General features: G+C 41.7%; 1 protein-coding gene and 1 pseudogene across 1 annotated transcript; both read right to left on the bottom strand.

Moving 5' to 3' along the window:
- Window positions 1-2138: 2138 nt before the first annotated feature.
- Window positions 2139-2942, bottom strand: LOC147434160 (uncharacterized). The gene is made up of 2 exons (XM_086489582.1): window positions 2755-2942; window positions 2139-2640 (listed from the first exon to the last, which is right to left on the bottom strand). The coding sequence occupies exons 1-2, from the start codon at window positions 2940-2942 to the stop codon at window positions 2331-2333; spliced, it is 498 nt and encodes a 165-aa protein (XP_086345708.1). The 3' UTR covers window positions 2139-2330.
- A 410-nt stretch (window positions 2943-3352) lies between these two features.
- LOC147434159 (uncharacterized) lies at window positions 3353-10303 on the bottom strand (annotated as a pseudogene).
- Window positions 10304-26405: the final 16102 nt, after the last annotated feature.

Here is a 26405-nt window from a genome sequence, read left to right as displayed (position 1 = left end):
GAATAACACATCCAAATATCCATTGTGTAAACAGAAGCATTTGAAGAAAGATCTTAAGAATTTTGTTGAGCTATTGACAACCATCTTGCGTGCAAAAAAGAAAACTCTTTAGTGTTCTTCAATGTGCCACGTGAAAATGAGCTTGCTGCCATGCGACCAATACCATTGAAACCCCTCCAACACTATAAGTACTTTTGTGACAAACTCAAGGGTGCTGCCAAACCTCCCCTCTCTCCCTCCCTCCCTCCTCTCTCTCTCTCTTTATGTTGTAAAGAGACTTCCCTCAAATGGCCTACAATGATCCAAACCCTTTGCAAACCCTTTGAGGGAGTTCTTTTTTAATTTTTTTAAAAAGCATTTACCTATGGCTAGACTTTCAAAAAACAAATCACCCTCGAAGATTCCTATTGTAAGGTCTAAGACTAACCTAAAGCATCTTGCCTTTTGTAATATGAACCTAAAGCGGCTAAGCCAGTGAGGATGAGAGACATAGACAACAGTGGTGAGAGCTGCATAACATAGGCAATTGCAGTGAGGGCAGGCAATGTGAATCAAAGTGCAAAATGTGTATAGATTTTTTATTTAGAACTCACAAATTGTGAGTGGATCATATATTAAAAACAAAAAAACTGGCACGGACATTTTTTTACAAACACATTGAAGAACACACAAAGAGTTTTCTTTTTTACAAAACCCATAATACATGGGTGATGGTATAATAAAATCCAAAAAATTTACATCAACATCCATGCTCAACACGAGCCACAAATACCATCAAAATCCATAGACCAAACAAAAGATCCATTATAGAGCAACTGATAGACCCTAACCATCATATGTGTCGGCTAATAGGGGAGCCACACAACGAAAATCAAAAGAACCATACACCCAAATAACACTAGATAGTGGCTGAATAGGTAGCCACCCTTGAAGGAACATAAGACGTATATAATCTTGCATGCCTACCATCAACAAAGAACTACCCTCTGCCACCGAATAGGACCCACCTAGACATGATGACTACAAGACTATTGCAAGCTGCACAAAGGGGGGAGTCCAAAGCTCCATCACCAACCACAAAGGGGCCACCACAAAGAGAAAGCAAATCCCTATCATGGATCACAAGAAAGGCCACACGAGGACCATTCCTCTTGACCATCAACAACACACTAGGTGATCCACAACCCCTCTAGAGCTACCAACCAAGCAACACACACATCAAGCAAAATTGCCCATGAGAATTGCCAAACCTGACCAAATTTGGCAACCTCAATAGACATGGATCAGATTCACAGAGAGATTCAAACCCCCGCACAATCACCACCTCTTTGAACCAACCCGACCCGGGCTGGGGCGAGCTTTTCCCCCTAACAGCATTGGAGCAGGCCATTGCGAGGTCTATCTTTCAAACAACGATGATCGCTTTGTCTCTCACACTTGCACGTTGGGATGGGGGAAATGGAACAACACCAGACACCCAATCTAGCTGCCTCTCTATAGCCCAGCAGGTATCCATCACCCCAAGCCACACAGAAACACACACACATGCATACTTTTTTGTCGACCTTCACAACATAGACCACCCTCGAGCAATCACCGCTACACACACTCACACATGAACACTTCAGTACAAGAAACCCTTCAACCAATCATCATAACCCGACAACAATGGATGCATGCAACTCCCCCAACATGTAAATGCACGTGTACAGGGAGGCGACACACGCCTCGACCTTACACAACCCTGATCTGAAAACATAACGCTACCCCGGACTCACTGCACAAGACTAGATGGAAAGGACGATAGAATTCAAACCACTCCAGAAAACTCTATGCATCACAAAAAAAACATCTAGATACAATGATGGCATCACCGCTTTGGTGCGATCCTAGGTTTTCTTCTCCGTCAAAGGCAGCTCTTAGCTGGCAGACCTCCTCCTCCTCGTGTGCACTATGGGCTCCCTGGCATAGCTCATGTCCAATCTGATACCCCTGGCTTCTCTTGCTTTCCCCTTCACAGATGGCGACCCTGTTCGCCTCCTCTGAGCTCAGCCCTCCCTTGGCTTTCCTCTAAGCACATGCCGCTTCTGACCTGTCTTCTGCCTTACGCAGCCCCTCGTTGACTCCAATCACTGACACCGCGGGCGGCACCCCTTGTTCTCAGCCCCATCACCTCGGATGGCGCCCACCTGCAACACTGCCCCCCTCTTCCCAAACTGCAGCCCATACGGCCTTTCCTTCCTTTTGTTCCTCCTCTTGTCGAGGCTTCCCCTCCATTAACCAAGGTCCTTGGCGGCCTCTTTTCTCTGCAACCTGGCCCTTCCCTTGGCTTACTCACAAGGCCTCTTTACCTTACCATGCAACCCATGGTGTCTCTCCTGCAACAGCGCCACACGGCCCTCTTCCATGCCACAGGCGCCCCCTGCTGCAGACCTGTAGCTGGCGCCGGCTCTTGGCTTCAACGTGGCGGCCCCACAGTCCAGCCCTCCTCGTCTTACTCTGTCCTGCCACCCCGTGGCCTTCCTGCAAGCCTCTTCCCTGCAACCCACTCCCTGGTTAGTCTCCTCCCCATCTTCATGCCCTGGCGGCTCTTTACCTGCCGTGTCCCCTTCCCATGCAAGGGCGACTCTCTTCCTCTTTCTGCGTGATCACCTCCTGCTTACCAGGTGGCGCAACTTTCTCCTTGCAAGTGCAGCCACTGCAGCCCGCCAATCTTTTTCTTTTTTGTGAGCATGGCAATTCTTTTAAAAACACAAGTTAACTTGCGACTTGGCGGTCACTCCCACGATCCAATCTCCTTTGACAGCCCCTGGCCGATCATTCCACCGACACCCATGGCGGGGCCTCAATGTCGACGACCAAGAAGGTTCACATAACACCCCTTCATTTGCTGAGAAAATGCCATGTCGATGTGAATAGTGCTTCCATTGAGAAGGCGGCATGGCCGCAAACCGAACACCCAAAAAGATAAGCCGCCATAATTATGGCCCTGTTTAACAATGGTCTTCAAGCACAAGGTGGCTTTGACGTACATATCATGGCATAGCTTCGGAATGGCCTTCGACCAACTTCGAGCCACCTTTAGCATACACATCATGATCGAGTTTGCCGCTATCGGCATCTGGCACCGACTCCACCGCTTTGACTTGTACCTGCATGATTCCATAGCGAGGCTATAGCCTTTATCTTGGACCGACATAATTCAGTTGTACCATCATTGCGCAACCCCTCGTTGAGCATTTATGCTCAACCATAGTATTATTTAGGTAAAGTAGCATTGCATAAGAAGAAACTAATAGATACTATGTACCAGAAGCATGAAATAGATAGCAGTAGATAAATAGAGAGAGATTCACTGGATATAGTACCTGCCTGGGTCAAATGGAAATCCATAGGCTCTCCCAAGCATAGTGTAAACTCCACCTGGATCAAAAATATGGCTTTGATCATCGTCATATGTCTGTAAAACATAGGCAAGTATTCCTTGCTTTGCAACTGTAACTTTGTCAACATACCCGTCATGTAGACCTTCATAGCAGCACCCTTCAAAAAATTGTAGACATGGATTATTTCCACACCCAAAACAAACATGCACATCTTGGAAAGACTTTGCATCACATGTCTCCCCGCCAATGGCTAGAGAGCTCTCCACATCGTTGTCTTTGAAAAACACAACCTGCGGCATCCGATCATCCAAAGCAAACACTGGCATATCTTCACATGTGGACCCTTCAAGCGGTACTGGAGCAGGCACACAACGTCGCATATCTTGTATCCTTGTCATAGCTTTAGCAACCAAAACCTTAGCTTCTTCATCAACATCGACCACCGGCTCATCGAACCCCCAATCATCTTCATCAAGACATTCCTCTTAAGTCAGCATGGTCTGACCATCACAAGGCAAGAGAGAGGGTTGCCTAACCCCCTGGTCTTCGCAAATTGGCCCTTCACTTGCAACCTGCTGTTCTTTGACCAAATTATCAACATACATAACATCATACGTCTCATACCCTGAGAAAGCCGACTCCGTTTCCCATGTGTTTTCCGTATCCAAGGCACTGCTATAGCTCGAACATAGCTCGGCTTTCTCCACAAAACTCACCGACTTTGGTACTTCAGCTATCTTCTCCACCGCTTGCTTTTCGAAAGTCACCTGGTCAAGCACATCAGGCAGTACTTGGTAGACCCCTCTCTGCAGCCTGCTGAAGCCTCGTAGGCCCACACGACATTAGGAAAAATATGAACCCTCTAGGGGCCCTTTGGGATTAAGGTTAATTAGTGGCCAGCCAATAGGAAGAGGGTGGTGGACACACTCTATACCCTCAAAAAAGTAGGGGGACAAGGTAGCCTTACACCTCTTAATGGCCTCTTACCTAGTGAGAAGGGAAGGGAGGTGGCTAGGGGAAAGGGAGGGGGAGGGCGGGGGGGGGGGGACTTTGACCTTTTTTCCCCCACTTTTTGGTCCGGATTAAAAAATACACTAAAAATTTCAAATTTCAAGTTTTCCCTCCTTAAAAGGTCCCCTAACCTATTTCATAGTCAAAAAAGTATTTTTGATCTCCAAAAGTAAAGAACGTGCACTAAAAAATTCCAAAAAAATATTTTTTTCAAAAAAAATCAAAACATCAATTTTCACCCTCCAAAGTCTTTCAAAACCTATTCTATAGCTAAAAAGTGATTTTCTCTCTCTACAAACCCTTTTCCAAGCTCTCCATGGCTGCAACAACCACATGCACCCCCTATAGTCCATCATTATCTCTCTACTAGCTTTCTCCCATCTCCATTGTAGCACCAAGCAAGCTTCTCCCCCATCTCTTCCCCTTGTCCACCACATAGTTCCACACCAAGCTAGCTCCTCTCCCTTCTCTCACCTCCATTACAGCATGAAACAAGATTCTCCTCCTCCTTCTACTTTCATTCACTCGCACTACATGGAAACCTCTACTCCCAAAGGTGGAAAAAGCATCAACTCACATGAGTTGCATACCACAAGAACAGGAGGTGTGAATAGTGCATGGGCATTGCAAGGATCGATTCATCTCCAACATAAAGATAGAATGGTGAGAAAACTACCCTTGTAGCTTACATTCAGAGCTTAAGATCATCTCCATCTTTAAGTTTATCATGCTGGAGGGAATTAACCTCTTTATGGCTTTCAATGTTTAGGCTTCACACCTCATAACATTGGGTGGTGCTATTTTGTTGATGGCTTTGGTGTGCCATCTATAGTTTTGTAGCATGTGATTGAGTCTCACAATGTAAGTAAGTTGTGTTATCTATAGAGAGTCATCAAAGATTTTTCGTATAATTTATTCTTTTTATAGTTGTCATTAGATTATTAGAATGATATCATTTTGTACTTTATAACTTTGTGCTCACATAATTTGTTGTTTACTTACAGAGTCAACTTGTTTTGAGAGGACATGAGCAAGAAACCATGTGCAGAGATGGAAATCACCCTATTTTTTTCCCGTGAGGAACCTTTCACTACCGTGTTAAAAGATTTTGATAAGAATAGTAGAATTTTTGTAGAATCTTGAACCAATAGGTACTCTCTAAGAGCTCTTAGAAAAGCCATCCCCATAGTACTACTATCTTCCCTAGTGTCATAGACACACAAATACTCGTGGATATGAATCTCTAGATAAGAAAGACATATACTTGTAAGAGAAGCCTAACAGCAACAACCTTGTCTCCATTTGTAATTATTTTTATGAGGCTGGATTCCTCTATAAATGCAATATAAATATTTCTTTTTGTTAAATGGTGTCGCACTGAGTGAGAGTATTTAATTAAGATTACTGGAGTTTCATACAGATTTGAGAAATATTGTTGATTTTTATGGATATTTTGATTTGCCTGTAAGATGTTTGTAAGATGTTTGAAGTTTCAAGTATTAATCATTCCACCATAAAGGAATTCATGCAATATTTTGATTTCAGTTTAATCACTAATGGTTATTCTTATTAAGTGGATCATAACCTTTGTCAAGATGTCCTCATTTGGGGATGTTGAATATATATCAATAGCAACATTTCAAAAGTTGAGAAAGCTAAATTCTTGCTTTCCAAAATGTTATTGTTTCCATACTATGTCTATGCCAAGCTTTGACTTAGAGAAATGACAACTTGAGATGGAGGTGTAGATATATAGGGGTGACTTATTATTGATTCTTGTTTCATCATATATATTATAAAGCCTTTGAGTTTCCACCTTTTTGAGTAGTGTTGACAAGTTTTTGGTATCAAACCTTCTTAAATATCCCTATTCATTCGCTATTGGTAGCTATTTATTTGGTATTGCTAAAGATCATACCAATAGCTATCACCTTGTGAACTTAATTGTTGAATTGCAGATTTGATTTTTACTATGTAGCTCATTTGAATAGAGAAACTGTAAACATAAATTATAGATACATGCATTGTTAACATAAAAGATATGTATCACTCGAACCTATATAACTGCTAATCAAGAAACCTTTGGTTGGATACTATAACAATAGGGGTCACATGTGGTTTCAAATACCAAAGAAATGGCTTAACTAAAACATTCCCAAGAACACGAGGTGAACACAAGGAAGTAAAAATTGGCTCCTTGTTTGGTTGATTTCTAGTGCTAAATGTTCTGAGTGCACAAAATTTGTGAGGCCTTTGACCTTGGGAGTTCACTAAAGTATATGTAACATAGCACATGTGTTCAACAAAAGGGAATTTATATTCTTGTAAAGTTACAGAAACATGTGTAGGTAAGGCCTATAAGGGTTACTTTCAATCCATTGTGGTGAACGCACATGATATAGGAAAATTTTACATAGTGAATACTCCGGACATCAAACACTACAACTCTATCTCATGGCCATACATAAAAACAAAGCCCCTATTTGTCATTTTGAAGCCCTAGGGACCCTCAACAAGAGGGACCACAACGGCGCGTACAATGGCCATCCAGGCACAAACAGGGACCAAGATATTTCCAAGAACAGGGGATGAACACAAGGAAGTAAAAAATGGTTGATAAGCATGATACAAGGTTTAGGTATTTGCCATTTGGGGGGGGGGGGGAGGGGTTGCTATGAACACATTAAACTGCCCAGTTCTATCTCATGGCCATGCATTAAAAAAATCTTGTACTTGTCATTTTAGGGCCCCAGGGACCCTCAACAAGAGGGGCCACAAGGGCGCACAAACTGGCCATCCAAAAAAATTTGGATGGCCAGTTTGTGCGCCCTTGTGGCCCCTCTTGTTGAGGGTCCCTGGGGCCCTAAAATGACAAGTACAAGCTTTTTATTAATGCATGGCAAAAAAGTTGTTCAGCTGTAAGTGTTGAACTTTTAGGCTGTTTTCAAGAGCTTCTAGTGTTCAATTGGCTCCGAATCTGTATGGGCTTGTCTCACATAAATTTGTTCATCTCGTCGCGCTCTTTGACCATCGTGTGATGCAAAAAAATCATATCCTACTCGGATTCTCCAAAAATCAACGTGCAAGTTGGCAATTTCTTAAAAAATGATGTAAAACAGATATTTCTTACTTTTTCCTTAATCTATGGGCTCGAACAAGCATTAAAACCATGGAATTTGAAAATACTCAGAGAACCAATGTCTTTTATTGTGTTAAGGACTACATTTCCTACATACAAAACTTTTTCAAAATCTCACCCTAACACCTTCAAAAGTGGCTTCCAAGGAGTGCCCTCGATCAAAAATTGAAACTGAAGAAAAACAATCAGAATGAACTCCTACACTGTGTACAAACTTTAAAATAACCAAAATTTCCTTTTAAAAAAAGTTATTGCTAAAAATTTGAAAATAGACCACCCTTGGACTTCCCACAATGATAGAAATCAAAGGGTTCAAGGAGAGGTCTGGTGTCACAAGTGCATGGTAGGAATCTAATCGAGGTCTCTTATACTTTATTCCGTCAAGGTCTCTTATACTTTATTATGTCTTCTCATGTACAATCTTACCAAACAAAAACAAACTTACACTTTAAATGACTACAAATTTTATTTAAGTTATCAAAGAATCTAAAATATGGTACACGTAGAGTGCTCTTACACATCAACAAACAAAAAAGTCCAAATTTCTTTTGATGAACATACATCTGTGAACAACTTCCAAGGACTAGTGCGGTCATAGTTCTTACATCCATTCTGTGACATGGTATGCTCCTGGGGTGACCTATCACATAAAAATATCTTTGATAGGAGTGCCCTCATGTTAGGAAAGGGTGTGTTGTTGCTGATGAAAAGTTTTTGCATTGTCCTACTAGGGATCTCTCCATGTTAGCATAATGATTTTTGGTGTAGTGGTGGCCACATTGCCGCTGAGGAGAGCTTTGTGCCACCGTAAAAGCTTCATGTTATGCCAGTTCCTTGAGCCATTCTTGCAAACAACGCCACTCAACTAGCAGAGCAAGAGGTCACCTTGTAACAAAAACATGTATGAATTCAACATTTGCACGCTATATAATGAAGACACTTGTTAAGTATATGTTTTACAAACTTGCAAGTATTTCTATCTAACTGGGAATAAACAATCCTAAAATATACATTAGGATGAGATTACCACCCTTAATAAGCATGGATTTGAAGCACCTGCCTGCAAGATGTAACAAAGAAGACTGTTTAATTAGAGGAAAAGTGGTGACACTTGGCCTCTCTAGCTTGCAACATTTCACTATTTATGCATAAAAGCAACCTTTGTGTCAAGTACTACAAAACAAGTAAAGGCAACACCTTAGACTTCAAAGTTTATGATAAGAAGAACACAATCAAAAGTAAGAAGTATATTGTTACCTTGCATAAAGGGGTGTTTTATTCAAATATGTGATGGTATTGGCAAGATATTGAAGAACCATCAACATTCATCTCATGGATGGTACAACATTCCTGGGATGACCTCTACTCACCCTCACGTGCGGCCTTCAGTGCAAACGTTGCGAACAAGCAAATATATATGCATACGATTTGTGATGTCCTTGAGCACCACGATAGCTGTTGCATGAGGAAGCAAAGGATGAAAAGAGAAAGGGGGGAGGGAGAGAGAGTAACATGGGAGGAGACAAGGGGGTAGTGGGGGAGAGAGAGAGAGAGAGAGAGAGAGAGAGAGAGAGAGAGTGGAGAAGGAGGAGAGAAGGGGGCAGGGAGGGAGAGGGAGGAACGTGGGAGGAGAGAAGGGGACAGTGGGGGAGAGGGAGAGAGAGGGGAGGAGGAGGAGAGAAGGGGGCAGGGAGGGAGAGGAGAGAGAGAAAGGAGGGAGGAGGAAGAGAGAAGAAAGTTTTTTTTTTGAAAAATTGGACTTTTAGTGCTTATAAGTTTAAAAAAAGGTCAAAAAATACTTTTTTGATATGGATATATGTTGGGGGGGAGTTTTAAGTCAAAAATAAGTAAAAATAACGTTTTTTTTTAAAAGTCAAATTTTGGCTCTTAGTGATCCACGTTTTTGATGATGTGGCCACACCTCTTTACTCCCTTCACTTTCAAAAAGCTAGAGAGACAAGGTGACCTCCTAGGTCCACATCCTACATGTGTCTAAAAAAAAGGCTAGAAAAGCCTACTCTGAATTAGCTTCTTGAATGTCCTTGTCCCCTTAACCCTACACACCATTAGCCTTAATCCCTAAAAATTAGGATTCCTTACAAGGCCCATGCAAGGTTCATATTTCTCCTAATGGTATCGTCTCTATTCTGTCATCACGCCTATCCGCTGCTACCACATGTGCATCAACCAAGGGGTGGTTTACCTGAAGCTCTTCCCTAGCAATTGGCCTTGGCACCAATGGACTCGCTAGCACCTGCTTTGCCTGTTGCTTCTTTAAAATCTTCTTTGTCCTGCTCTATGCGTAGGCTACTGCCTCCTCGTATGTGCACGGCCCATCCAACTCGACTTTATCCCACACTTTGACATGCAAGCAGTCCATAAACTTGGTTAACTTCAAAAAATCGTCATTCTCTACAACAGTTACCTTGACCAACTTGCTCCATCTGGCCTCGAACTCCCACACGAATGCTCGAAAATCACCGTCAAGGCTTTGATTTAGGTCGTCCATCATCTGCTTCACTTCACTCCACTGCGGGTTGACCACATATTGGCTTCGGAATGCCACTTCCAATGTATCCCAATCTAGCTTTTCTTCAGCCTGCAAGCTCTCATACCATACCTTTGCTTTGTCACGAACCAGGAGCGGGAAAGCTTGAACCACTCCCTCTTCTCGTGACAATCCACTCTCGAGCAGAAAAAGGCCGTAGTCTTGTAGCCACACTTCAGCATCTTCAGCACCTGTAAAAGTAGGAAAACCCGACCACATATTTCTTAGCACCACTTGTTCTTTGAACCTGGAAACACCGCAACACCGTCTTCGACTTCACCAAGGAGCAATCAGTAGCTCCTCAGTGGGGGCACCACTAATGGGATGGGGGAAATGGAACAACACCATACACCCAATCTAGCTACCTCTCTATAGCCCAGCAGGTATCCATCACCCCAAGCCACATAGAAACACACACACAACCTTCACAACATAGACCGCCTTCGAGCAATCACCGCTACACACACTCACACATGAACACTTCAGTACAAGAAACCCTTCAACCAATCATCATAACCCGACACCAATGGATGCATGCAACTCCCCCAACATGTAAATGCACGCGTATAGGGAGGCGACACACGCCTCGACCTTACACAACCCTGATCTGAAAACATAACCGCTTTTCATCTCTCTGTACACTCACACACAACTTGTCCGGAGCCAACGCTACCACGGACTCACTGCACAAGACTAGATGGAAAGGATGATAGAATTCAAACCACTCGAGAAAATTCTATGCATCACAAAAAAAACATCTAGATACAATGATGGCATCAACCGCTCTGGTGCGATCTTTGGTTTTCTTCTCCTTCAAAGGCAGCTATTAGCTGGCATCCCTCTTCCTCCTCGTGTGCACTATGGGCTCCTTGGCATAGCTCATGTCCAATCTGATACCCCTGGCGCGTGTGGCATGTAAGAGGGCCGTGTGGCGCAAGGGCCGGCTCTTGGCTTCAACTTGGCAGCCCCATAGTCCAACCCTCCTCGTCTTACTCCTCGTCCTACTTTGTGGCCTTCCTGCAAGCCTCTTCCCTGCAACCCACTCCCTGGCGAGTCTCCTCCCCATCTTCATGCACTGGAGGCCCTTTACCTATCGTGTCCCCTTCCCATGCAAGGGGCGACTCTCTTCCTCTTTCTGCATGATCACCTTCTGCCTACCAGGTAGCGCAACTTTCTCCTTACAACTGCAGCCACTGCAACCCGCCAACCTTTTTCTTTTTTGTGAGCATGGCAATTCTTTTAAAAACACAAGTTAAGTTGCGACTTGGTGGTCACTCCCACGACCCAATCTCCTCTGACAGCCCCTGGCCGATCATTCCACCAACACCCATGGCCGGGCCTCAATGTCGACGACCAAGAAGGTTCACATAACGCCCCTTCATTTGCTGAGAAAATTCCATGTCGATGTGAATAGTGCTTCCATTGAGAAGGCGGCACGGCCGCAAACCGAACACCCGAAAAGATAAGCCGCCATAATTATGGCCCTGTTTAACAATGGTCTTCAAGCAGAAGGTGGCTTTGACATACATATCATGGAAACACTTCGCGGCGTTTTCCATCGAGCTTAGGAAAAATTTTAATTGATTAATTTCTTTTGGAGTTATGGTTATTTATTGTGCTTTCTTTGTAAATATGGTGTGTGTGTGTGTGTGTGTGTGTGAGAGAGAGAGAGAGAGAGAGGAGAGTCTCAAAGATGTGCTTTGATTGCCATCAAGGAACATTACCCTTTTGTGAATAGGTGCCATCGCACGGAAAGTAACCCTTTTGTGAATTTTAAAAGTCAATATTGCGCAGCAATTAGGCTTTTGACAATTTTAAGAGTTTAAGAGATGAATAGATACCATCCCTAGGAACGTTACCCTTTGGTGACTTTTATAATTCAATATTTCACAACAATTAGGCTTCTGACACATGGCACTTCTCAAGCCCCGATTCTCCCTCTTCTCAGCACCCTTATTACTTGTCTCTCTCAATTATAAAAGAGATACTATACATATTATAAATATTCTTATCCCCTCATTTTTTGCTTAACAAAAAACCCTCACCCACACGTGAATTTTGCCTAGCCTGTGTGAAATTGCACCTTGAGCCTTGCCCTACTCCCCTGGTAGCTTCCACTTTAGCCTACATTCACAAGCACATGTGCAATGTGTGTGTGTGTGTGTGTGTGTGTGTGTGTGTGTGTGAGAGAGAGAGAGAGAGAGAGAGAGAGAGAGAGAGAGAGAGAGAGAGAGCATGTGAGAGGAGACAGTCTTGTGCACTACAGCTAGAGAGAGAAAGAGAGTGCATTTGCAGTAGGATAGAAAGAGAGAGGACACACAAGAGGAGAGACAGAGAGCATGTGGCATGTCTGCTCAAAGATATCTTTCCTCTTACTCATCAACATTGCATCTACCAGAAAGAGCCTAAAGCTTCTACGCATCTCAATTTCTCAATGTTGGGACAAGCCTTAAAGATAACACCACGCGTGCGAGAGAGAGCGAGAGAGAGAGAGAGAGAGAGAGAGAGAGAGAGAGAGAGAGAGAGAGAGAGAGAGAGAGAGAAGACAAGCATGCAATAGTGGATGCAACACAAACACCTTGCCTACAATTGACCATCAATTTTTCTTTTGGGATCTTGGTAGATTCCTCATAAAAGCTAAATAAAACTCAACAAGGATAGTGATACTAGTCAACAAATAGCAACAAATAGGTGACACTCTAAATTTTCAACAACCTAAAAATATTTAGGATAGTCAACTACCAAGGGTGCCCCATGATCAATATTAAAAAATACTAAGGTATGCTAAAATGAAGCAAATAGTTGAAAAATACTCAAATATAGTACAAATTTGGTTTGGGGAGGGGCGGGGGGGGGGGGGGGGGGTTTGCCTGCAAGGTGAAGTGCTAATGCATAGGGAGGCCTAGAGACATCATGTTAGCAATGCTAGACTACTCTTTGGGAAAAATGGTCTTCACAAAACTTACAAAATTCCTTTGGCCACTCAATGGAAAAGCTACTAGGTTTTGTTTACTTGCTAGCAAAAATTGCAACAAAGAAAAATCTCAAGCTTATCCAATGTTAATCTTGCTAGCACGGACCTCTTGCTTAGCATATCCATTCTTAAATTTAACCCGTATCTTTAGGAGGTATAGGGCCAATTTATTTAGTCTCTTAAGTAAAGAAATGAGTGACTTACATCAACTCTTGGCTATGTGTGTTTTGCTTACATGCCTCTCATTAACTCGCTTGATTTTATCATTGCTTGAAAAAGTTCGCTCGGAGTTTGGGGCTCCTCCCCACACACACTCTCATTGTATGAAGTGCAAAGTGCAAGAGCTCCATCTCCTTCCCCAAGCTAGTAGAGAAGTTGAGAGTCTACGCCAACACTCTTGGCTATGAAATGCAAATCCAACCAAGAGCCATGCTTCAATGTTGAATCTTTCCTTCTTCTCCATCTTAGTTACACATGCTATTATGTATGCTAGCAATACGAGTGATGATAAGTGAGAAACTAATTCTTTCTCCTATGAAATGTTTCTTCTTCCTCTTCCCTATCCTGATTCCTCGCTAGCTCTCTCCACCTTCAAAGGTGTTTGAGACCTTGGGACTCAGGCTTGGGATAGTTAATACTTTTTGCAAAGTTTATGTTATGCTCCTGATGCATGAAGCTTTCCGTCTTCATAGCATCATCTAGGTAACAAGGAACACAAAGATTGTATTATACCAAGTCTCTCTTGATGGGAGGAACTATAATACAAATGCCTACTGGAGGGGGGACCGAAGGCTCCACTGTTCTCTAAACTCTCTCTCTTGCAAATTTATTGTTCATGTCAAGCTAACTAAGTACCATGTTTATGTTACTACCATCAATTAAGTTTACCCTCCATGCTCACAAAGTAATCTCACAAAAGTGTTTTATTTAATTTCTTAATTCCGTTACTCTCAAAGTTCATAGGCCATTTCCATTACATAACGACTGACATGCCAAAGTGAGTGTTGGTCTGAGGCACCTCCATGCTGCCATGCAACGATGTCCATCAGGGCCACCACCCACGAGAACCGCACAAAGCTAAGAATGCAAAATCACTGAAGAGTTTTTTTCATACTCGTGCTGAGCCATGATATCTCCCAACAACCATAGCTAAATCGGTTGAGAGTGGGGCCAGAAAAGGCACTTGGCTAGAATGAGAGCAAACCTCCCATACATTTAACCATGTGGGTCCAACATTGCAGCACTCATAGCCGGGTTTCACTCATCATAGTTCCTCCATTTCTCACTAGCACCGATCAGTTCCTTGCTTTCTGAATGATCTTCTTGAACCTAGTTGTTTCGTTGGCGTTCTCAAAGAGTCGATAGTTCCAAGCCCTCCACATGTGTTTGACCCAAGGCTACATTGAAGAGTTTTAAAAAACAAAAAGCCAATACTCTTTTACATGTGGCAAAAAAAAAAAAAAAACCAATACAGTTTTACATAGTTTTACATTTGGTACAAAAGCAATGTCAAAGTGTTTTAAAAAACAAAAGCCACTACACACTTTTGCATTTGGTACAAAAGAAGAGAGAGAGAGAGAGAGTGTGTCAAAAGTTAAAAAGAAAACCTCTACAAAGGATTTGTGCTAATTTTTAATTCTCTCTCTCCTTTTTACCAAATGTAAACGTGTAGTGTTTTTTGTCTTTTAAAACTCCTCAATGTACCAAATGAACAAGGTGAGGACTCATGATGGCCTTTTGAAGGTAAGGGGGGAGGAAAGATTTATGCAAGAGGGAAATGACATAACCAATCTACCACACTTGGGTGATAGAAAAGTTATACCATTTGCCTCTTGAATAACAGGTCTTGAGTTTAACTCTCCTCGTCGGCTAGATCTCTAAAGTCTCTTGGGATAGTTTCCTACGACGTTAAAATTCTCTTCTTCTTCTTCTTCTTCTCTCTCTCTCTCTCCCCCCCACACACACTCACATGCACACACACATATACATCAAACCTCTCTCTACTCTCTTCTTTTCGTTGATAAGTGCCCTTTTAATCTCTCTCTCTCTCTCTCTCTCTCTCTCTCTCTCCACACTCACTCACACACACACACGTATACACAAATACACAAGCATATATGCACGTGTTGAAATTGACCTATCTACCATCCCAAAAGTTGATTTACACAAGAAGATGTACTCTTGCTAAATCTAATAGTGGGTTGTCCACAAAATTCCTCTCTTTGTCAACTCTCTCTCTCTCTCTCTCCGGTTACATACTTGAGTTGCATCGAGATCTACCCCATGGATGTCTGAGCTTTGTCATAAGCAGGCAAGCCCTCCTCTCTTTATAAAATATACTCAATGTTTGAGTTTTTGTTAATATCTCTGTCATGTGCATGTACATACATACATGCACTCACTATAGTAATCGATAAATTGAGAGAGAAGGGACACCAACACAAGTGCCCAATGCGAATAATTTTTCAAGCACTTTTAGAAAGGGTATAGAAGTGTCTCTTTATAGTTATTTTTCAAATTTTGGAATTACATTTGTTTGTTTCCAAAATACATGGATGCCGTTGTGGCAAGGTACGGTAAGTAAAAGTTTTTTAGTATAGTACACCTAATTTGTTCTTGGTAGCCTCTGGGAAAGAACAAATGTGTAATCTTCAGCACCTCAAGGCTCGGCTAAGCTTGAGATCTTTTTGTAATTTCTTTGAGATTTAAATACATTCACTTACTATTGTGATTTTGGCCAAATTTTTTTATTTGAAAATACACTTTCATAAATTGTTAAGAAATATAAATATTGGTCTTAAGAAAAACCCTTTGAAAAAACAAAGGCAATTTTATCTTTAAAAATCAAGTTCTCATAAAACAATAAAATATCCACAACAATTGTCATTTTTTTGTTATGTGCACTTAACTTGGACTATTTACTTTATGTAAAGTAGGAAGGCTTTTGACTTTACATTTTCCAAAGTCTTTTTGCTATGTGTACTTAAATGGTTCAATTACTTTGTGTAAAGTAGAAAGGCTTTGATTTTCAATTCCAAAAATTCTTTTCATTTTTTGCAATGTTACTATTCACTTTTGTATTTTTATCTTATCTTTGAGTTTTGCATTTTTAGAGGTCTTATAAGATTTTCTCTTGAATGAAGCAGTGAGTGACACATGGAGGGTCTCTCCTTCTTTACAAATTTTAAGCTCCTTCATATATAGTATAGAAGTATAAAAATCATTTTCAAGCATTCAAACTAAGTAAATCACTATGGAGGGTCTCTACTTCCTTAAAAAATTTAAGATGCTTCATATATAGTATAGAAGTATAGAAGTCATTTTCAAGCATGCAAACAAAGTAAATGCTGCCTTAGTTTAAGCTTTCTATTCACAAGACTTTTGAATCCCTTAGGGACACTTGTTTCTCAAAGAAAGTAATGTAAGGAAACAAAAGGGACAACAAAGATATTTTATAAAGAACCTTGCCATGTGGCGCTCATCTAGCCAAAGAATCCAACGGTCTTAGTTTTGCAACAACTTTGCACACTTAACCCTATGGCCTTCCACAGGCCAAAAAGTTACATTTAAATGTACCAAATGTCTTTTAAAACTCCTCAATGTACCAAACGAGAAAGTTAGTGGACTTTTTTTTTGTTAAACCCTTCAATGTGTTTAAAAAATAAACTCCCACATAGTGTTTCTTTGTTAAACCTCTCTCAAAGGATTTGCGCCGGCCTAGATCCTTTAAGGGGGGCTTTTTAAAAAAACACACTCTCTCTAGATTTTTGGATCTACTATGCTCGTGGCTTTGCTATCTACGAGTCCCTATCATCGGGGGTACAAAAAATGGGTTCCATGAGCCTGGGTGGCACCAGCTGAAGGTCAAGAGCAGTGGATGCTTGGAGGGAGACATGCTGTGGGGTGAGCCATCAGGCACCTTGACCTGTGTTTCTTTGTCCTTCCTTTGCCAAATCCTTTTTTTTTTTTTGGAAATGGTGGAGACTGCCTCTTCAAGTTCTGTGAAGTGCACAAACAACGGCTCGAATCCATTTCAAACCCAATATTGCTTAGGAAGATGGGCCAAAGGGGGAAGTGTGAAGTGGTGGCAGCATTTATGCTTCTTGTGACAGCCTTTGGGCCATGTACCTCGTTTGGTCTGGGTAATGGTGCTTGGAAAACTTGTTCCTTGGTGTGCTTGGATGGTGATGTGATGGACTTTTCCCCCATGAGCTCGTGATGTGATGGAGCTTGCATGTGGCAGGTGAGAGCTTGTTTGTGGCAACCAAAGTTTTCCTTCTGCTCTCCTGATAGGTATGCTCCTCTACATGGTATTCCTTAAGGGGGTTGTTGTATGGGGGTAGCAGACCTTTCTTTTTTACCAAACTCACATGATGGGAGTGAATATATTAATTAGAATAATAAAAAAAGTTACAAGCATAGCTCTATGCATAGATTTTGTCATGGAGTACATCCGTAACCCAATGAGCTCAGAATTCAAGACCATCCAAATGAGAATCGATACATTTCAAATACATTACTTGATCAGGGTAGCACCCTTGCTGAGCAAGAGGCAGGGTCTTTTCGTCTAGGCCACTTCACATGAATTTCCGCAGAGTCATCAAAGACATGATGCACATTTTGTTTGAGAGAGAGAGAGAGAGAGAGAGAGAGAGAGAGAGAGAGGGGGGGGGGGGGGGGGGGGGGGGGGGGAACAAAATCTTAACAATTTTTTTCAAAATTCTTCCTTCCAGGATTTTCTCAAAAAAAATAGTGGCTACATACTCTCCATGTAGTTTTTTTAAATCTCCATCAAAAGGTTTTTCTTTTTTTAACTACACACACACACACACACACACACACACACACACACACACACACACACACACACACACACACACACATATATATATATATATATATATATATATATATATAGAGAGAGAGAGAGAGAGAGAGAGACATCGTGATGATTTGTGGGAAGCTCCCCACCCTCCCTTTCTTTTTGGTACATAATTGCATCATCCCCTCGCATTGTTGCATGGGGCTTGGGGAGGTTGAGAGAAGCAGGGGGGCGGGGGGAGGGGGGGGGGGGATAAGTTGAGATCGTCTATGACCTAGCCACATTGGGTATTGTTGGATGGATACACCGCGATGGACGTCAGTACATCGAGAACTCACCTAACATATAATTTCAACTGAGGACGCAGCTCGACCCGTAGGCGGGTGGAAGCAAGCAAAGGGTGTCAACCTCTACTCGATCGACTAATGACTACTTCCTACAGAGATATCAAATCTACATGCCATCGGTTATGTGAATGTGAGAGTCTTCTATGATGCTACCGCAAGCCAAAATCCCATCAGACGTTCTCGAAACGCCACAGAACTTAAAGGAGACCCTACTAACACCAATAGGTCGCTCTCCCTAAGGTCCATGAACCAAAATCCCAACCCTAAAAACCTGGTGCAAAATCGCATAGGATGTCTGATTGAAATTTGCAGGTGGTCGTTTTCAAAAACTAAAGTGCCTAATGTGTAGCTCTACTCGCTCTAATTGTGTGGATATGCTGAAATGCAAAAACGAACAACATTTACTTATCGAAACTCCAAAAGTAGCTCGCAGGTGAATCTGCCAAAACACAGACGAACACGCGTGATGTAAGCATCAACGCGTAGCTCTTCTCATGGGCAACACACTGCTGCTCTCCGTTTGCGATTCCGACCACCGTAGCTCCTGTAGCACACACACACACACACACTCTCGCAGTCTCCCAATGACACAGAAGATCAGATTATTAGAAGTCCCCCCTTTTACAAAGCTTTAGGTTTTGCTTATATACTAAGCCTTAGAAAACCTAATGTCCGAGAAAAATAACCTGATTTGTCCCTAGGCTTCTATAGAGCTTAATTACAACACTGTGAGCTAGCTTTGCTCATCCAACGAGCATCTATGGCCAAAATACAATTGCCGACTTAAAATATGAAGTTCAAGTAAACATTACAAAAGTGGCAGTAATGGCTCAAAGTAATAATAATACGGGATATTTGATGATGTCCATAAGCTTGTATCTTCACATTACAGCATCCATCTTTGTCTTCATCACTTCATCAGCATCTTTATTTGCAATCTTTAGAGAATCTTTGAGGAATCTTCATGGAATATTTGTGGAAACGTTGTTGAAATGTTGGACGGATACGCCGCGACGGACGTTGAATAGCGAGAACTCACCTAACATATAATGTCAACTGAGGACAGAGCTCGACCCGCAGGCGCGTGGAAGCAAGAAAAGGGTGTCAACCTCTACTCGACCGACTAATGATTACTTCCTACAGAGATATCAAATCTACATGCCATCGGTTCTGTGAATGTGAGAGTCTCCTATAATGCTTCCGCAAGCCAAAAGCCCATTAGACATTCTCGAAATGCCACAGAACTTGAAGGAGACCCTACTAACATCAATAGGTCGCTCTCCCTAAGGTCCATGAACCAAAATCCCAACCCTAAACACCTGGTGCAAAATCGCGTAGGATGTCTGGTCGAAATTTACAGGTCGTTGTTTCCAAAAACTTAAGTGCCTAATGTGTAGCTCTACTCGCTCTGATCGCGTGGATATGCTGAAATGCAAAAACAGACAACATTTACTCATCGAAACTCCAAAAGTAGCTCGCGGGTGAATTTGCCAAAACACAGACGAACGCGCGTGATGTAAGCATCAACGCGTAGCTCTCCTCGTGGGCAACACACTACTGCTCTCCGTTTGCGATTCCAACCACCGTAGCTCATGTAGCACACACACACACACACACTCTCTCACTCTCGCAGTCTCCCAACGACACAGAAGATCAGATTATTAGAAGTCCCCCCTTTTACAAAGCTTTAGGCTTTGGCTTATATACTAAGCCTTAGAAAACCTAATGTACGACCAAAATGACCTGATTTGTCCCTAAGCTTCTATAGAGATTAATTACAATACTGTGAGTTGGCTTTGCTCATCCAACGAGCATCTGTGGCCAAAATATAATTGCCGACCTAAAATATGAAGTTCCCGTAAACATTACAAAAGTGGCCGTAATGGCTCAAAATAATAATAACGGGATATTCGATGATGTCCATGAGCTTGTATCTTCACATTACAGCATCCATGTTTGTCTTCATCACTTCATCAGCATCTTTATTTGGAATATTTAGAGAATCTTTGAGGAATATTCATGGAATCTTTGTGGAAGCGTTGTTGAAAGGTTGACCTGTCAACACTCTCCCCTTCCGAAGTCTTGTCGTCCCCGACAAGACCCTATGTCTGCAGTGGCCTTGACGAGTGCTTCATGTTTTGGTGATGGTTGAAGATTTTGTTGCAGTTGCTTCTACCAGATGCTTTGTATGTTGTAGAGTTACCTTGTTCTTGTACATGTAGTGTAGTTGAAGCCATAGCTCTCCCCCTCCAATTGGTTGTTGTATCCTGAATAGGTTGAGTGAGGTTTGTTGTTGCAACAAGTCTTTATCTTAGCAGCTCTGTATTGTTTGTTCTTTGGGTGTCATCCTGCATGTGTACTTGTAAACTTGAATCCTTTTTGAAATTTTTTTGGGTCGCTCCCCTTTGATTTTAAAGTGGATGCGCATGTAGTTGTTTGGGGCTGTCGTTGGTCTTCTTTTCTGCGGTTATATAAAAAATAAAATGTGGCGTATATTACAAAATGGAGGTCTTGGATACCTGGATAGGAATAAAGGGAAAAACCTAGTGGGAAAAAAATGCCTTTAGTCACAGTTAAATGTAAGGCTATATGTACTTATGTTTTGATGTAACCGAGTTTTGTTGAGTTAAAGTACTTATGGCCGAATGGCTACTATGAATGACTAGATATACATTGTATAAGTGTTAGTAGCTTGAAGTTAGAGTCATTGTTGTTGAGCAAATGCTGATGAAACCTGTTACCGCTTCGTCATCGTCATTTTGTTGTGTAAGTGCATGGGTGGAACACAAATCGTGTCAAATGCAAATGTCCAATGATGGGACATTATATATGCTTGCACAGATAGATGCATGGGAAACAATATGTTGTGCGAGAAGAGTTTGAATGGGTGCTTCCAGGAGTGAACGTAGCTAGAGAAGCAAAAATATGTTTGACTTCAAGAGTTGCCGTTACTCACAAGAAGGGTTGTTGATGCTCAATTTTTTTTTCACTCTCCTCACTGTGTACATGTGTGTGAGTGCTTTGTGGATTACTCTGCCTCTCCACCAAAAATAAAATTGTTATACTTTGACTCTTCTGCTCACCTATCCAGCATGAGCGACTCAATTTTACAATATGCTCAACTCTTCCAGCTTGAGCTATACTCTAAATATCGAGACTCATAGACCACAAAAAATATTAAGACATGAAGCTTGGGTCTGACGCTTGCTCATTTAGTGGCTCAGCTGCCCGACTCTTGACTCTTATGCCATGATTTTTATGGCGACTTGATTTACTCTCAGGAGCTTTTGACCAAGAATAGGTTTTGAAATTCAAAACTCCCATCCTCGAAGAGAGGACCATACTGGCAATATTGGTTTCTTTTGCCATACCTGGGTGACCTTGGTTGTCAAAAGTTCTTTTTCTTATTGTTGGTCCCTTGGTTGAGAAGATTGGCTCGCTCCATTCTTCGTAACACTTTGTCTATCATGTCTTGACATTTCTTGAGAGCTAGAGATGACTTCAATCTTCTTCTTTATGTGTTGTTCTTTTGGCACCCATTTGTATCTGCATCGTGTGATTAGCGTGTCTTTGCAGATATCCTTTGCCTTGACTGTGACATTGTCCTTGATTTTTCCTTCCGTGAAATTGCGATGGCCAGCTGGATTTGAAATTTCCTGTGTACCTTTGGCGAGCCTTGTTGATTGGTTTCTTTTGGAAATATAAATATGAGCTTTGTTGCTTTTGGGGATGCTTTTTGAAACATTTATCCACCGCATAATCGGAGGTCTGTGGTTTTGGTAACCAAAGTTTCTTTTGACCCTCATAATAGCCTTGCTCTGCTAAGCTGTAGTGGGAGGCTATCCATCCCATGTGTTTATCTTTCGTCAATTGGCTAGGATCATTTACCCATATTGGGTCCTTGACTTTAATTTCTTCAGCTTTAATGTAGACCGTTGAAAACCTTTGGCGGCGGTGATCTCGCAGCGTAGGGTATTTCGGTTGAAAGGTTTTCTTTGGAGTCTACCTTTCATGTGGAAGCATGTGGCTAGTTGATATAGAAGCTCTATCTTGAACTTTTCTGGGTAGGATTGAAGACTCTGATTTAAGGGGCTGCTTCTGTTGGTAGGACATTTGTGGGCTCACTTTGGCTTTGCCTTTGTCTGCAGCCGATAATCTTGGAGTGGTAGTAGGCTGGCTTTCTTGAGAGCTAGTCGTGATGACCATCATTGAAGATTCAAATTCTTCTTCAAGTGTTTTTGCCCATAGCCTGGACAAAATCAAATGTGTACTCATTTTGGAGGAATCCACCACTAGGAATTTTTCTTTGATTACCTTTGACCGTAGTTTAAGGTTAGCTTCTGCAATCCCTAAACTTGTGACATCTATTCCATGTGATATAGAAACCTGTACCTGCATTTCATACAGTTCTGGATTACCTAGAAGTAACTACAGCCCATAAGACATGACATTAGTCGTGGCAGTGCAATCTATCTCTGCTGTAAAGTTGAATTTCAGATTCTCATACACATCCAACGAGAATTTAATCTTCTTGTTGGCTACCAAGTAACTGATGTCCTCATTGCTTTCGGTACTTTTCTTGGACTTTTGTGCCTTGAAGGATTTGTCATCCTCTTGTATGTTGAACTTCTTTGTCATTTGACTAGTTGTAGCATGTCCTAAGTGCTTACTATCTTCTGCTGTAGCTGCTTGTTGGTGTTCATTGCTAGTTTCTGACTGTGACACCTTGATTCTTGATTTCAGAAGCTCTCTGTCACTATTTGTTTCTTCTAGCACTTGAAGGTCATTCAATGGTGACTTTTCTTCTTGGAAGTTTTTTGAAGCTTGTGTAGCAGGATGTTGAGGTTGACTCTCTTCTTCTGATGCAATCGTCACCGTGGCCTTTGGTTTCCATTGTTCCATGGGTTTTTATAGAGTCTCTTCTCGAAAATATTCATTCATATCCTGTATTGCTTGTCCTTGGTAGTCAATCTTGGACTCAATCATTTCCTGTTCTTCTGTGCATTCTATGTCTTCAGTTACATCTTCTTTTAGCTTCTCATACTCTTTGATTTGTTCAATCACCAATGAAGAGTCCACAGTAGAGAATTTATTTGGTAGACGTTCAACTTCATCCATTGATTCTATTTGCATGTCTTCCACTTGTGACGTGGCACTAAGATTTTTTATTACCTCTGCCACATCTTCTTGTGTTGGCTCACTATCGTCAGAATCTTGGCTTCTTTTTCTCTCGAACCTTGAACTGCAAGCTTCCTCTTCATCACCTTGTGGATGCTTTCACTTGTCCTCACTGAGGTTCCTTAATCTATCTTGAATCAGCTGCTTCAATTGATCTTTTTTGAAAGCCTGATTCTCTATGATAATGTCGTTGACACCCTTGACTTCAAGCAATTGTGTCTTGAGCCTATCTTTTGTGCTCTGCAACAAGATCTGCTTCTTTTCCGGAGATCTTGTTGGGGATTCTTGCTTCCGTTCCCTTGTTATCACTGTCTGAACTTTGCTTTTGGCTTGTTGCTTCTTCTTTTCCATGTAGGGCTTTGCTGGGAAATCCTTCACTAAATGACCAATGGCACATTGGTTGCAATATGTTGCTATCTCAACATGTGCACCCTTTGGACGAGGCAACTCTCCATAATACTGCTGATAATGGTTTCCTGTGGTATTTAGATACAGATATGACCTCTTCTTTGCATCCATGAACCTGTAGATTACGACTGACTTAGGTGTATCCACTGGCTTCGTCTCTTTATCCTTCATTGTCTTGTCCTTGAGAAGCTGAAAATAGCTTCCATTATTGCTTGCATACAAGATCAAATCACTATCCATGCTTTCTAGCAGTTTTAATGCTAATTCTTCCATCAGTATATGGTCTTTGACATGGGGCTTCTGCATAGCCTTAGGGCTATGTTTCCGAGTTGATTTTGGCAAGTTCTGCACCGAGGGTGAAGATCGAACCGAATCTTTGTTTTCCGTTTCCCTTGATGGTGCTTTTGGACGGGGTCCAAGTATGTGACTTACAGGTTGCCCACAATTGCTAAACTCATCCATATTTTTCACATCGGCTATTTCATAGTGCCTATCGTATTTTTCGACCACAATGACATCTTGACCCGACCCTTTACATTGGGCATTGTGAATTTCCAGTGGTCTCTCCTCTGTCTCGGCATCTTCCAATGCTTCTTGAAATTCCACTTGGGCTCCTGAAAAGGACACTGCTTATTGTAAAGCTGGACTTCTTAATCCCACTCTTAAAGATATAGGGTCTCTTTGTTGATTCTGAACTCCCCCCATCCGAGAGGGTTCCATATCTGATGTTGACATATGTTCAATGCCTGATAATATGACTTGTTGTGCTCTGTGAAGTAGCTCTGGAGACCGAGCTAGTTCTTTTTGAAGTTGTGCTATCTTCATAGCTGGTACTTATGACGTATTCCCTGTTTGTGATATGTGGTATGTTTGTGCTTTGTCTTTTCCTGGTGCAGTGCACGAGACCTGTGTCGTGTGTTTCCATGTTTTGCCACCCATTTGTGCAGTGACAGCTGTAGTTGTTAACTCTTCTAGCTGCGTATCAAGAGGTAAAGCCATGACTAGATGATAAACATTACTACCTTCAGATTTGTAGTCTTCCCCTCTTGATCCAAATATTTCAACTGCAAAATATTGGTTACTCTCTGCAAGAACTTCATGATTTGTGGCAGCTTTGTAGTAGTGACCGTCCTCATCTACATAAAGGGTACCAATTTTCCGTTTCCCATCTTGAGCTTTGTACAGAAAAATACTTGGAGGATATGTGTAGAATTTTGTAAGTTGATCCTTGTACAACATTTCTATCTCATTGTCGATGTATTTTCCGTGCCTTTTGTAAATTGATCCCAGATAGTCTTCCATGAAATCTGGATGTGGGTGTAGTACATTCTTCACTGTTTCAACTTCCACATATTGAGATTTCCGAGTTTCCTCTGTATCTTTCTTTGTCTTGATGTACAAATTCCGATTGACATCCTCATAGCATGGCAGTCCTTTGTAGTGGCCAATCAGATAGATCCAAATTTTCTCTCTTGTAATTTCTATGGATGTACTTGAAGCTTCTTCTCGGCTGGTCTGATTCCTTTGAGATGCCATTGCTTTCGTCTTGACTCCCTTGTTGTACATGTTAAGTGATAGTTCTAATTGCTTGGCTCAATGATAATAAAAATTATTAGCACCCTTGTGTTGGTCTTTTTCGCTTGAGGTCCTTCAGCTTTTGTGGATGCCTTAATCTCTGAGTTTTCTGAGATGGGCTTTGCTTGAACTTCTTGAACTTCTTAGCTCCCTTGCTTGCCAGGGCTGATACTGTCTTGTCTTCCTGCTTGCTTTGCCTAGAGCTTTTTAGTAGGCCTCGATCTAGTGGAAGCATTGTGATAAGCTATGCAACTTACCACTATATTGCAACAAGTGCTCCCTTCGCAGCGATTCTTGAGTTGAGCTAACCTGTGTTCACTTTAGCACACAATCTGCAAAATTCTATTTAGCTGGCAAACGTTTTCACAATGAATGCAAAAATGCTTGATGTGCCTTTGACGGCCACACTTGTTCCGTGGGCTTGGAAGTGACTTTCAAGTTCTCTTTTAGCTGAACTAAACTTAAGCTAGTACAAGAGAATTATGCACAAGTTGCAGTGATTTGCTAGCAAAAATCTTGTGTTAAAGTTCTCCAAAACTTGCGACTGTTGTTGCAAAATCAAGAGTCCTTTTTGTATGGTCTTACTGCTACCAGATTTGTGTATGGACACTCAAATTTTACACTGTGCCGTAGTTAACTTTTACACCTTCCCCGAGGTGACCAATGGTTTTCCCAAAAGATAATTTCAATCTGCTAACTTAGCAGCCTTCAAAACAGTGACCGTTTTCTCACAATTCTTTCGAACTATCGGTTTTAGACACTCCTGACTTTCAGTTGCATTTTGAGGCCTTAAACAATTTTTTGTTCAAAGTTGACCTAAATGGTTGCCACGGCATGCATTTAGTTCAAGTTTTGCTCTAAGATCTGTAGAGTCGCTCTTAGGCTACGTTTTGATATAAAAACTTTTCCGATCCGATACCGTTTGTGAAAGTTATGGCCAAAATAGTAAAATGCAGTTTAGAATGGTCAAAATGAGTCCAAATTCAATTTTAAAAGAAGATTTGGGATCTCTGTGAC

This window comes from Adiantum capillus-veneris, chromosome 19, assembly GCF_014529385.1.
Source record: "Adiantum capillus-veneris isolate H3 chromosome 19, ASM1452938v2, whole genome shotgun sequence".
NCBI classification, from domain to species: domain Eukaryota; kingdom Viridiplantae; phylum Streptophyta; class Polypodiopsida; order Polypodiales; family Pteridaceae; genus Adiantum; species Adiantum capillus-veneris.
This window is presented reverse-complemented; position numbering and strand designations above follow the sequence as displayed.

Excerpts from the sequence above, each read along its gene's own strand:
- LOC147434160 (XM_086489582.1), bottom strand. The coding sequence starts at position 2,942 with ATGCCGCCTTCTCAATGGAAGCACTATTCACATCGACATGGCATTTTC. Across the intron at positions 2,641-2,754 it reads GCCAAGTCGCAAGTTAACTT|AAAGAGGAAGAGAGTCGCCC; the intron begins GTGTTTTTAAAA and ends GTGATCACGCAG.